We start from the raw sequence: 14,354 nt of genomic DNA on the forward strand, positions 1-14,354 counted from the left end.
GGTCTGGTTGCATAAGACTTAGCTCTCTGGCCTAGTGCCATGGGAGTCTGTCCCTTTGGGGTTATCAAAGGTCCAAAGAAAAAACTGCCACAAGCCCACAGCATGACTCCTTTCCTTCAAAGAGTCTCCAGTAGGCCGCAGCCCTGCTCAGCACTACAGGCGAATCGCTGGTAACTGTTCTAAAGTACTCAGTAGTCAGCATGAGGCCCATCTCCCTTAAGGGGGCTCCAAAAGGCAGCAGTCATAAGAGCAGTCCCTGCTCTCAGCCAAGCTCCTCTCCAGGATCTGAGAGCTGAAGGTCTCTCCTCTTCCCAGCTTTGGCGCTAGACTTCTCCCTTCACATCTTCCTGCCATGCCTGACACCTTGCACTTGTGGTTGCATGGGGGTGTTCAAGCTCTGAGACAGTCATTAACTGCCAACCAGCTGGGGGGCGGGGGGAGTGCCACAAGTTGGGACCACAACTGAGCAAATAACTGATTTTTTGTTCCAGGTTGACCTTAAGCGGAATCTTTTCAGTTTCTCACCAAAATGAATAACCACAAAAATTTCCTTTTGAGTTGAACAAAACATTTTGTTCCAGCTGAAACACTTCCCTCCCCCCATTTTTTGTGTTTTATTTTATTTTTACCCCCCTTTTTATTTTGATGTGTTCCTTTTTTAAAAAAGGAATCTAGTTATATTTCAAACAAAATGCTGGTTTTTGAAATTTTTTTCCCAGATGAAACCGTCAAATTTGACCCAAATTCCTGAATATTTAGGTCAACTAGAAACTGCATTTTTCCATGAATAAACTATTTGTGTGAACAATGTCATCCAGCAATAGAGGGGATTTGTATTCAGCACTGGTTTTGATTACAGTACACACAAAGTGCCCCCATCCTGAGCTCTTTAAAATGCACTGATAACATTTTTTCCCCCACAAGTTAGGGCTAGATGCTGACCTTCGATACCTTGGTGCCCTGCGCAAGAGAGTAAGTAGTCCCCATACCTACCTTTCCAGAGTTACTTGTATTGTGGGTTATAGCATGGAGGAATGAGAAGTCTATGCTACTCTCCCATGCAGGTAGGCATGGACAGTGGGCAGAACATTGGCTCCATCCCCCAACACACTGGCCAGGCAAGGAAAATAATCTGCATCAGATATAGGGCTGGCACAGATTGCTTGCTCCCTCAACTGGAGTGAGGGGGAAATCATGGAACAGATTGTGGCTCTGAGTCACAGTCTTATTGACTGGAAGAGCAGTGCAGGATCAGACCATTTGTTAAAGTCATAAGGCCACATCTGCTTCTCTTTGAACCTCTTAACGTATCAGTCAAGGGCACACAGCTTTACCCAGAGCATCTCACAAATGGCCAAGGTCATGTAAGGATTTCATTGTATGACTGCAGTGCACTATCTTCTCTGCCAGCCCCTTGCTGCTAGAGACTACATTACCGTGCATCAGCAAATATGCCTACATGCTGCTATATTTAGTTTTTCAGACATATTAAAATAGGAGATCTGCCAGCTGTTAAAATGACCTCATAATTTTGTTAGCAAACTCACTTTTTACCCACAGTATCATGCTGTGTGTTAACAATTGCCTTGTGCTGTTTAGTGATAACTTTTAAATACATTAAGGAACCAAAATGCTCAAGCTGAGCAGAATAATTGCTACTAGGAGATATCCTGGGAGGAATTAGATTGCTTAGTTTCATCCAGTGAGGTTTATCTTTTGGCTGGGGACTGGAAGCATCACTCTCCTTCACATAGACACACACTCCTATCCATGATTATCCTGCACAAGACAGGCACTCTTACTTGCCCAGAGGATATGCTATCATGAAGGTCGGAACAAAACAACTGGGATTTCAGTAGGGCTGCATATTCCTTTGAAAAATTCTTTTGAGTGGCTCCACCCTCTCCTTTTTCTTTCCGCTATGGTCTCTTGCTCATACCATACAGGTCTCCCTACACAGCATTTCTAAAAGCAAGAGCCACATCTTTTCATCCTAGGCCTCTGATAAGGAAATGGATCAGATTTAGCGGTGGTAGAGTAGGGTTATTTTAGAGGAGACTAATTTAGTTTTAAAGTTCTTGCTTGAGAAGCATTTTTAACGGCTGTGTAGCATCTAGAGTATGGAGTGGGGCCTTGTATTGAAAAAATTAAATAAGTAAAATAAATATAGCACAGAAAGTACTGGCTCAGACAAATCCAGGAATATAAACATTAATAGGCCCTGGGATCAGTTTTGTTGTTGAGTTTTGTCACCCCAGTCTTCCCTCTCATCCACAAACATACTTTTTCAGAGTTTGAAAACTTAACCACTAATTATTTAAGAAAATTTCACTTTTTTTTTTTTAAGCCTGCACTGTAAGTGTTTTAGGACAGGCACTGTTTTCTCAGTAAATATTTCTACAATGCCTAGCATAACAGAGCCCTGATCTTTGGCTGAGCCCCTTTGGCACTACTATATTAAAAATAGTAAGTAATAATAATGTGGACTGCACTGGTGCTGGAGACCTCAGGGCTTCCCAGCGTGTCTGGGGCAAGCCTACCATACTGATTGTCTGAATCAGAGACCCAGGAAATTTCCATTTTGCAGAGAATTTCTAAATTTGGATTTTTTCCTGAATCAGAATGAAACCAAATTTCAAACTATTATATTAGAATCCCCTGTGAAAAGACATTACCCTTCTCTGCAGAACTCTACCCAGAATCTTTGATCCCAGCACAGACCTCTAGTACTTGAGTTACAGGAGCATTGTCTTCCATGTGCTGTTTACTAGAAGCACATTTACTAGTGGGTTACGAACTATTCATGTCACTGTTCATAAGCAGCACTCACCACTACTCAAAACTTCATTTATAATTAGTTTTCTTAAGAAGTATTAAGAACAATCAAAGTGCAATTTGCTGCCTTATGGAATAATGACAGGTCTGCCAAAATGGATATAATTTTTTACCCTAAAATGTATTTTCTCTTTTGTTGCTGTTGGCTATTTTATTATGGTAACTATATCCCAGCTGGGCAGACAAACAGCTCCCCTCTGAAATGACAACAACAATACAGATCACAAAGGATTACTAGGAGCACCTAATGTTCTCATTATACAACATTTGTGGCATGGTTACAACTTTTAATGAGCCATTAATTTAGTGCCATAAAATTACACAGGACAAATTTTCAGATTTGGGCTCTTAGATAAGTGGCCTGGTTTTTCAGGTTTGCTGAATTCCTATTAAAAAGTCAGTGGAGCAGCAGTTACTCAATACCTCTGACAATCTGGGCCCTTATTTGGGTGTCTAAGCAGGGTATGTTTGAATGTTTGGGGCCACATTACTAAAAGATTAAAAGCTGCCAGGGCTGCAAATGAAAATTTAATTATTGTATCTAACTGTGATATCGGAACATGCACTCACAACTGTACAGAAACGTGAACTCCAAACCTGGAGAAAACTCACCTACTCATTTCCAGAGGAGAATCCTCTTATTTACTGTTTAAGTTCCTTGAAAAATCAATGTGGTGGGTTTGGTTCAAAAAGTTTATATTTCTTGTTTAGAAGTGGAAATTCTTTTAGTACCACTTACAGTGTCAGGGAAGTAAATCAGAAAGTAAAACAGGAATACTAAGTCATCCCTTTATTAAATCACCTCTTGCCAGTATTTATTTTCTCCTAATGTATATCATCTTTAATATGCAGAACATTATTTATAATATCCATACTCAAAAATATTGTCTTATTCTTGAGGGTACAATGCTAACAGGGATGCAAGCATGTCACTACATTTCTAACAATACTGGTATGCCATAAAAGGTTTCCCAGAGGGGATGAGTGACTCTGTGCAGCTGCAGCTTTTCTTAGAAAACATTTTAAGTATTCTGATAAACATATTGCAAGGAACTCACTCTGAAACTCCAGGAAATGGCATTCTAAACATCTTTTATTTATTTTTAAAAGCTGAAAAAATGCAAAGATGAAAAAAACCAGTACAAAGAAGTATTTTCCCCTCTCAGACAAATGTGGTTTATGTGGATAGATGACTAGAGGTCAGGGAAAACACCACATGTATGCCCCTGATCTGACCAGGGGAACACTGGTGCCAACCAATGACATGAAAAGGGATTTGATTTTCTTTCCAAACTCCTACAATCCAACACTCTAGTAACACTGTAGCTGATCTCTGGCTCACAAGCTCCTTTCTTATTCAGGCTGGAAGTGATGACTCCCTGCTAAACAATTAGTAGCTTGGTGATAATTAGGGAAGAAGCTGATGAACTACTGAGCAATTCTAGTATTACCTGGAATTCTTTAGGCCATGACAACACTAGAGGGAGAGAAGATGGAGGATGGAACACCAAAGCTGAAAGAAGAGGGAAGGAATCTACAAAGGAGGAAAGGTTGAAGGAAAGAGAAAAAGGGCAAAATAAGCATGAGAGGAGAAGGTCGGGGACTTTCTTCTCTCCTTTTTTTCTTCTTTTATTATGTGAGCTTTAACACACTAAGGGAATCAAATGCACAAATTAAATTATTGCAACTTTAAGGTTGTAAAGTTAACATGACAGTCAGGAAAAGCAAAATTAAGTAGCTGATTGCTCATAGCTGTTTGGTATTTTTGAAGATTATTTCATAAGAACATAAGAATGGCCACACAGTCAGACCAATGGTTCATCTAACCCATTATCCTGTCTTCTGACAGCAGCCAGTGCCAGATGCTTTAAAGGGAATGAACACAACAGAGCAATCAAGTGATCCATCCCTGATTATCCAGTCCTAACTCCTGGCAGTCAGATTTAGGGACACCCAGAGCATAGTGTTGCATCCCTGATCCATCTTGTCTAGTACTATCCTTCATGAATTTATTTCATTCTTTTTTGAACCCAGTGATACTTTTGACCTTCATAAATCCCTTGGCAACAAGTTCCACAGGTTGATTGTGCATTATATGAAGTAGTACTTCCTTTTGTTCGTTTTTAAACCTGCTACCTATTAATTTCATTGGGTGACTCCTGGTTTGTGTGTGATGTGAAGAGGTAAATATAACTTCCTTATTAACTTTTCCACATTATTCATGATTTTATAGACCTATCATATCCTCCTTGGACTGTTCACTTAGAAAAAAGATGACTGTCTTTTTAAACTCTCCTCAAATGGAAGCTGTTCCATACCCTTAATCATTTTTGCTGCCCTTCTCTTCACTTTTTCCAGTTCTAAACATATCTTTTTTGAAATGGGGTGACCAGAGCTGCATGCAGGATTGAAGCAGTGGGCATACCATGGATTTATATAGTGGAATTATATTTTCTATCTATCACTTTCCTAAGGATTCCTAACATTGTTAGCTTTTTTGACTGCTGCTGCACCACATTGAGCAGATATTTTCAGAGAACTATCCATGACAGACTCCTAGACTTTTTCTTGATGGTAACAGCTAATTTGGCTCCCATCATTTTGTATGCATAGTTGCACATTGGCAAACACAATCCCATTACTTTGCATTTATTAACAATGAATTTCATCTGCCATTTTGTTGCCCAGTTTTGAGAGATCCCATTGTAACTCTTCACAGTCAGCTTTGAACTTAACTATTTTGAGTAATTTTGTATCATCTGCAAACTTTGACACCTATTTACTGTTTGCCCCTTTTTCCAGATCATTTCTGAATATGCTGAACATGGTCTCAGTACAGATCCTTGGGGGACTCTGCTATTTTCCTCTCTCCACTGTAAAAACTGATATTTATTCCTAACTCCTTGTTTTCTATCTATTTCACCTGCTAAAGATACATCTTAATAAGCAGCATGCCCATCATGGGCAAGTTAATTTTGCAATACAAACCTTAAATTCCTGATTTTATTGTGCTGAAATTCACAACTTGGACATTGTGTTAATATAAGTTTTTGCAAATTCTGTTTGCCTTTAAAGGTATTCCACTTTAAAAAACAGCAACAGGAAAGTATCGACCTATAATGTATAATGATAAGGAAACTTACAGTATTAGGGAAACTCAAGTGGTTGTGAACATGTGTAGATAAGATGCAGATCTAAAAGAGTACTTTTAGATACAATACAACAGAACTGGGTAGGAAACTGGTTTCCCATCCCAACAGTATTTTTCAGATTTTGAAATTTTTTCCCATCCTGAATTAGGATAAAGTCAAAATCATGAAAAATTTTGTGAAGCAAAAATTTGAAAAATATTCAGCTCAAGTCAACTGAAACGCTTTGTTTGGGTGATTTCAAAATGTTTCATTTTGATTTTGACCTTTTTACATTTTGTTTTATTATAATGTAACTTAAATTTTGAAACAATAATTTCAAAATGAAAAATAGCACTTTTCCTTTCAAAAGTATCAAAACAAGATATTTCAATGATACATAAACTTTTTCCAAAAAAATTTTAAAATCAGAAATTTGTCAAACAGATCCTCCTCTGTGAAAAAAAGTTTTGGTTTTGATTAATTGGAATTTTCTGATGAAAAATTGTTTTGTTGAAAAATTCCCGATGAGCTCTAGTATATAACATGCCATGGTTAAACTTCCACTTCAGTGATCAAACTGTTAGAAAATCACTTGTCACTTCTGTTTCAAAGCCTATTGCAGCAAGCATTCCCCAACTGTAAGATAGGTGATAAACCTTATTTCTCTTGCAGAGACAAAGGATATATCATAAAAGAAAAGCAATTAAGAAATTTATCATAGTCAAAACACTGGAAATGCTATTTAAATACTCCATTTTCTTTAATATTTACGTTTGTAAATCCCTTAAGATTCCAGTCTTCAGTGAAACATGTAGATTTTGATCCAAGTAGATATTTCAATAAAGAACTGAAGAAAATATTTCATTACTAAATCAGTATCAGCAATGATGGAAGATGTTCACCTTTGGAATAATATAGGCTTTTTTCATAGGCAAATATTGACATTGTTTACTCATAAATACAATAGGTGATACAGCAGATGTTAATGTGCACAAAAATGTAATAGAAGTATACTATGATTAACAACCATCACATTTCATTGAAACAGTGGTAAAGTAGATGGGCACAGAGCTGCCAATTAAGACTTCAGTTTTCTAGGGCAGATTCCAACCAGTATGCTAAATCAGCACCATTGCCAGCTGATCCACTGAATCAGTGACACTGGCTGCAAAAATGATTCCAAGGGCTATCTTAACTCTGCTAGAAATAGACGAGGGAAAGACAGAAGATGCAATCTGAGATTAGAAAGAACAGGGGCAGATGTTAATTTGAGCTAGACAAGATCAGAGGGTTAAAGGACATGTTCAAACCAGTTCCTCAGTCAGATAAAGAGATGTAGGAGACAATAATAATTAAAAACAAAGATCCACAATTGCATTAGGTTTAATTAGCATTCATTGCATATGCTCTTTGCTTAAGAAAAGGAAATGAATTTTTCTTCTTATTTGTGCAGATCCAGAAATCCCATATTTTGTGATTTTTAAAAGGGTTTTAATGGACATAGGGTTATGTGACAATAAGGATTCACCAAGTCATTCTTTGGGCTTTGCAAAATTCTGTTAGTGTTGTTAAATACCAATATCACTTTTGGAAACACCTGCAGTTTTTTATATTTCTTCACTGCTCTCAGTTACAATTTCATAAAGAACTCTGGACTCAGTTCAGCAAAGCATTCATGCATAAGCTTACATCTCATTGAAATCAAGTGGACTCATGAAGTCAATGGGATTTAAGCATATGTTGAAGTACCATGCTGAATCAGGACCTACATGCACAGAGATGCACAACCAAACCTTTCTTTTAGCTCACAGCAGTTACACTGAGTGAGTTTCTATTTCTATTTCCACAAGTGTAATTACTATTACCGTGAACTTGTTTCCTTTGTAACTAATTTTAATTATGTGAAGCACTTTCCCATGTGCTCAACAAACAGGTACCATTAATACTTAATGGCCACATCAGTTTGCCACTGGTCCCTCCTTAACGTTCCATAAATGTCCTAGCCCAATAAATATACCTTATATAATGTCAAAAAAGATGCCAGACTCTGGCATACTGTCAAATTCCACATTACTGACACTGACTCCCTAGAAATATTTTATTTTATCATATTATTTCAGAATCCACTTTGAAAGCTATAAAATCCAAAGTAGCAGAATTTGCAACTTCCCTATGGCCTAAGAGGAGCCAGATAAAATGTATACACCATGCTAATGAACAATAGTAGATTGTCCAAAAACAACAGAACTGAAAAATATACAGAACCTGAGTCTATTATAAGTGTGAGAGATCCCCACAAATGTTCAATCAAGATGCATATTATTTTAATATATCTACTTTGTTTCTCAAGAAACTTTCAGTAAGGCATAATTATAAATAGTAGAATGTCTTCTATAGAAGACTATGGACTTACCTGCTTTCTCTTTGCTCAGCTTCTGAGTCAATACCTGTAAGAAATAATTTTTTGTTTAGTTTAACACCACATTTTTCCTAAAAGGCTCAGGATATAGTTTTGACAAAAGAAAGAATGAACTTTAAAGTTGGAAACATAACCATCTTGTTTGTGTCAATACAACCCAGAACTCTTAAATTAAAGGCACCGGGGACAAGATAAGCTCAATTTTCACCCAGTTTGTCTCTAAACTAAAAGACTGAACTGATCCTTCTGGAAACCAAGAAGATTACAGATGTGAACCTCTCAGAATCTACAGCTTGCTTGAGATGCAGCCACTCCCATGTTCTGCTATTCTGCATTCTTTGGTCCTGCTATATGCTAACTCCCATATGTACAACCATCTGCACCTATATATCAGAAGCACCAAACAGCTAGATTACCCTTTGAGTTAAACACTGCCTCTCCAGCCTTTAAGAAGGATTTCATACAAATTTAACTTTAAAAAAGTGTCCTCACAGCTCTTAATTTGTATAAAAGTTGTACTGAAGCATCAGAAAGCTCCTCCTCTAAATACAAAATGTAATCAAATTCTCTACTTTCATAGTAGAAAAAAACCACTCTTGCTAGGTGAGGCAACCTGGAGTTGTTTTCCCATCCTAGGAAATACTGCAAGACACTTCTACTTTGTAAAAGTCCCATTATGATCACAGTTTAGGGTATGTCTAGCAAATGTGGTCAAGGCTAGGTCGCGTTTAGTTTAGCATGGGAGTGAGATTTAACAATATTTAGCTGATGTGTATTAGCTAACTCTGACATAACCCCCACCACTTTTAAATCACATGGACACAGTTGGGTTCTAAACAACCATGTTTACTAACTGTATACTGACATAGGAGGTCTAGCTACATATATACACACACTATACTCTATTAGGTCCTGGGGGCTTCTCCAATAGAAGACAAGGACACACCCTAGAGGGCTCACAAACTTTAAAAGCATACTACCCAATTCCTATACAGTAGAGGCATAAGAACTAGCTGGCTGTAAGCTCGATCTAGTGATTTAGGTGATGGTGCTCAATTGGAGAAAGCAACTGGAAGAAATCATCATGATGGTCCCTTCTGATGTTCTAGTCAACACTGATATTATCTCCTACATTTACTTGTAATCACTCATACATGTAATTAAGGGATCCTGTTTAGATTTGCAAAAGCTGTTGGATGATGAGATACAAGCAGTGGCCAGAACTTCTTTCCACTTATATGTGGTGAGAAGATTACAACCTCTTCTTCTGGAGCTGAAACTCGTTCCCATTATCTATGATTTTGTCACCTGAAGATGAAATGGAAGCTGGTGAAGGACACGGCTGCCTGCTTGTTAAGCAGTGTCTCTCGCTGGGAGCACATTACCCCAGCACTTCATGATCTGCAATGAGAACTTCTAGATGAAACCTGAGGTGTTTATGTCAGCCCATAAAACTCCTACATGGCCTTAGACTTGCCTGCTTGACAGAACACTGCTCTTCCTGAGCCATACTGTCACAGAAGCAATCAGCAGAGGTGGTCAAGCAAGAGACCTCAGTTTAAAAGGATCAACATTGGTGGTATTCTCCATAAAGAGCCCTCAACATTGTAATTCTCTCCTATCCCAGCCCCAAATAACCCAAATTAAGGCAAGTTGAGAGGTATTTGGGATGGAGGTCAACTATCTCATTAACGTATTTGTGTTTGTTAGGTTGGGGATAAACTGCTAGATTTTATTTGTATTGTTCAGTTTGTGGTTTTAAATCAGTCCCAGCACCTAAATCCAGGGATAAGTACTTTCTCTGTGTACAAATCAAAAAAATAAATAATTCAATACTGCCGTCATCCTCAGTTTTAGTGTTCTAGCATTGCCCTAGGGGCACCAGTTATTGTACAATCAAAGTCAGTCTACAACAACTTCCAATGGCTTTTTAGAACAGCATTCAACAAAAGATGCAAATTGTAGCTGGAGCAAACAGATGGCAACAGAAATCTGCCAGATTAAAAGTGATTTATGGAAATCAAAATGGCAATTCACTACTATATAACAAAATACATTTGTTTGAGGACTAGCATCCTATTTGAACTGCATGGCAATATCCAATCAAATCCACAGAAAGCATGGACTAGGTTAATGTAAGTCAAGCCAAAAAGTCTGGTCCAGTACCTGCTGTGCTAAATAATAAAGAAATAATTCACTAACAACTCCAGCTGTAGTAATTTTGCAAGTGGAAATGTTAAATAGAATCCAAATCAAATATCTTACATTGATAAAACCACAGACAAGATCAGCTCTCAGACTGCTGCACTGGGTGGCACAGAATGGGAAGGAGGCAAACATCCCGCAGTGCGGAAGGAATGGGTCCAAGACTATTTAGAAGGATTGGACATTCACAAGTCCATGGGGCCGGATGCAATGCACCCGAGGGTGCTGAGGGAGTTGGCTGAGGTGATTTCAGAGCCATTGGCTATTATCTTTGAAAGCTCGTGGCAACAGGGGGAGGTCCCTGATGACTGGAAAAAAGCAAATATAGTGCCCATCTTCAAAAAAGGGAGGAAAGAGGATCCAGGGAACTACAGACCGGTCAGCCTCACCTCAATCCCTGGAAAAATCATGGAGCAGGTCCTCAAGGAATCCATTTTAAGGCACTTGGAAGAGAGGAAGGTGATCAGGAACAGTCAACACGGATTCACTAAGGGAAAGTCATGCCTGACCAACCCGATTGCTTTCTATGATGAGGTGACTGGCTCTGTGGATGTAGGGAAGGCGGTGGATGTGATATACCTTGACTTTAGCAAAGCTTTTGATACTGTCTCACACAGTATTCTTATCAGCAAGTTAAAGAAGTATGGGTTGGATGAATGGATTATAAAATGGATAGAGAACTGGCTAGCGCATAGGGCTCAACGAGTAGTGATCATTGGCTCCATGTCTAGCTGGCAACCGGTCACAAGCGGAGTTCCCCAGGGGTCGGTTCTGGGGCCGGTTTTGTTCCACATCTTTATTAATGATCTGGAGGATGGGGTGGATTGCACCCTCAGCAAGTTTGCGGACGACACTAAGCTGGGGGGAGTGGTAGATACCCTGGAGGGTAGGGATAGGATACAGAGTGACCTAAACAAACTGGAGGATTGGGCCAAAAGAAATCTAATGAGGTTCAACAAGGACAAGTGCAGAGTCCTCCACTTAGGAAGGAAGAATCCCATGCACAGCTATAGACTGGGGACCGACGAGCTGGGCAGCAGCTCTGCAGAAAAGGACCTGGGGGTAACAGTGGATAAAAAGCTGGATATGAGTCAGCAGTGTGCCCTGGTTGTCAAGAAAGCTAATAGCATATTGGGCTGCATTAGGAGGGGCATTGCCAGCAGGTCACGGGAAGTGATTATTCCCCTCTATTCGGCATTGGTGAGGCCGCATTTAGAATATTGTGTCCAGTTTTGGGCCCCCCACTACAAAAAGGATGTGGACAAGTTAGAGAGAGTGCAGCGGAGGGCAACCAAAATGATTAGGGGGCTGGAGCACAGGACTTATGAGGAGAGGCTGAGGGAACTGGGCTTGTTTAGTCTGCAAAAGAGAAGAATGAGGGGGGATTTGATAGCGGCCTTTAACTACCTGAAAGGGGGTTCCAGGGAGGATGGGGCTAGGCTGTTCTCGGTGGTGGCAGATGACAGAACAAGGAGCAACGGTCTCAAGTTGCAGGGCGGGAGGTCTAGGTTGGACATTAGGAAAAAGTTTTTTACTAGGAGGGTGGTGAAGCACTGGAATGGGTTACCTAGGGAGGTGGTGGAATCTCCATCCTTAGAGGTTTTTAAGCTGAGGCTTGACAAAGCCCTGGCTGGGATGATATAGCTGAGGTTAGTCCTGCTTTGAGCAGGGGGTTGGACTAGATGACCTCCTGAGGTCCCTTCCAACTCTAATATTCTATGATTCTATGATTAACTTGAGCTGTAAAAACTACTATACAGAAACCAGGAACTTACAGACAGACAGACACTGGCCTCAGTTCTCCTCTCGTGCCACTTTTACACCAATGACCTCAATGGATTCACTCCTAATTTATCTCAGGGTACATCTGTACTGACAGCGGCAAAGTCGCCGCTGCCAGATCAATCTTTTTGGATCGACTGAACGGTCAATGTAGACCCACTCAATCGATCAGGAAGTCAACTGAGTAAAACCACCCCCTCAAGTAGCATAGCACTGCATTGACGGGAATGCTGTTCCCGTTGGTACAGTGCAGCGCAGAAGGGAAGCAGAGCAGTTGATGTGAGTTACGCAAGCTACTCTGCGCAGTTTGCGTAACTCCTGTTGACTGCCGCCAAATCTCCAAGTAAGTGTAGACCAGGGCCCTGAGAGGAGATTAAGATCCACTTTGTTTTGTGATCACAGGACAATGATAATCTGGTTTATGGAATCTGGAAAAAAAAAATCTATGACCAAGGATGGGCCCTGAGTTGATTTGGGGCAGCTGTGGAATTAAGTTAAACTCAGAGTTCTTGGTCTTCTAGTTCCTAGAAAGGAATAGGCGTGTAATATGGGACACTTGAGAAGGTCATTCTCTAGCTCTGTTTTAAAGAACTTAGAATGTTTGTCTGCTCTCTCTCTGCTCGCAGAACAGCCAACAATTTGGTGGATAGATCCTCACCTGTGGGGTCTATGGTCCAAGCACATTGATCTCCGCTCCAATGGGGGCTGTGACTAGTCTTAAGCAGTGTGATCTCTGATAGCTCACTCTGGGCAAAATCCTGACTGCCAGGTCTTTTCCAGACCATGCTAAGCAGGAGAGAGTAAAGTCTTGGTTCCGCAAGATACTTAAAAAAACAGACAACTTTAAGCACGTGATTGGTCTCACTGAAGCCACCTTTATGAATCAATCAGGGAAAAGAATATTTAGGGTGTGTGACAAAAGAAAAGGAAAGATGAAGATTCATAGTAGGGGGGAGGTAAAGAAAAGGAAAGTGAGTAGATGTACCTCCCCAAGAATAATAAAATCCTAAAGATGGTCCTCAAAGGGATTTCACATATATAAATTATGCACACAATTAGAATTGTGGAAATGAGGATAGAAGGAAAACATCGATAATGTAAACCGATCAATGAAAACAAATCAACAAACTCAAAAGATTCTCCCCCCCCCAAATACACACATGATCTGACATTTCTAAATAGAGTGGGCATGAAACCCAAATGGTACAACTGGATTAAATGATTTAATAATGTAAGATTTTATCCTAGTAAGCTTCTTGTCACAAAAGCCTTTTCGGACAATGAAAATGAATACGAAATGGGAACTCTAATGGACTCAGGATTATTGTAATCTGCAACAGAACAATGATTCTGCGATGCTAGCCAGTCCTGTAACTTCATCTGTCACTTTCACAAAAATAAAAATGACAGTTGTGTCCAAGAATTATATTTCCCTCTTCCCCCATCAGATTTCATTAGTTATTAACCATTTTAAACACTCAAATTTCAAACATTTTAAATCTGACAGTGGTATTTGAGAACAGCTGTCAAACCCCAATCACTGATTTTAAGCATATCACTCCCTCAAAAGAAAAATGATTAGATTATCTGTCCAACACAAAAATCACTCTTCAGACATTTAATAAAAAGTCAGAAAGTTCATTCAACATAGATAGGGACTAAAAAAAAAAATCTCATTTTTATCTAATAAACCCTGCCATTTGACAGGCCCACTTGATATCTGATGCTAATAAAAAGTTTTCTATTCTATGGGTTTATATTCTATGGGAAAAAATTGCAGCACAGTTTTGAAGCATAACACTGTCTGAAGATGGCATATGAGATAGCTGGATGACTTTTCTTGGTGATTAATAGTTATGGAAGGACAGCGCTTTTAACTCTGCTTGGAATACAGACTAGAAATCATGCTTGTTATTAACATTATTGATTAAATAATCTGCTAGACATTAATTTAAAACTATACATCTACGTATACCCAGTTC

At 39.3% G+C, this 14,354-nt stretch overlaps 1 protein-coding gene across 3 annotated transcripts in view; it reads right to left on the bottom strand.

Moving 5' to 3' along the window:
* STARD13 (StAR related lipid transfer domain containing 13) overlaps positions 1 to 14,354 on the bottom strand; it is a 375,055-nt gene that overhangs the window by 227,781 nt on the left and 132,920 nt on the right. For all 3 annotated transcript variants that reach the window (XM_067562980.1, XM_067562975.1, XM_067562979.1), the window contains one exon: positions 8,380 to 8,413. In XM_067562980.1, the coding sequence (XP_067419081.1) occupies positions 8,380 to 8,413 (34 nt within the window). The remainder of the gene's footprint in view (positions 1 to 8,379; positions 8,414 to 14,354) is intronic.

The sequence above is a fragment of the Emydura macquarii genome, unplaced genomic scaffold (assembly GCF_026122565.2).
Source record: "Emydura macquarii macquarii isolate MOO-44397 ecotype Brisbane River unplaced genomic scaffold, CSIRO-AGI_Emac_v2 contig_2473, whole genome shotgun sequence".
Taxonomy (NCBI): Eukaryota; Metazoa; Chordata; order Testudines; family Chelidae; genus Emydura; species Emydura macquarii.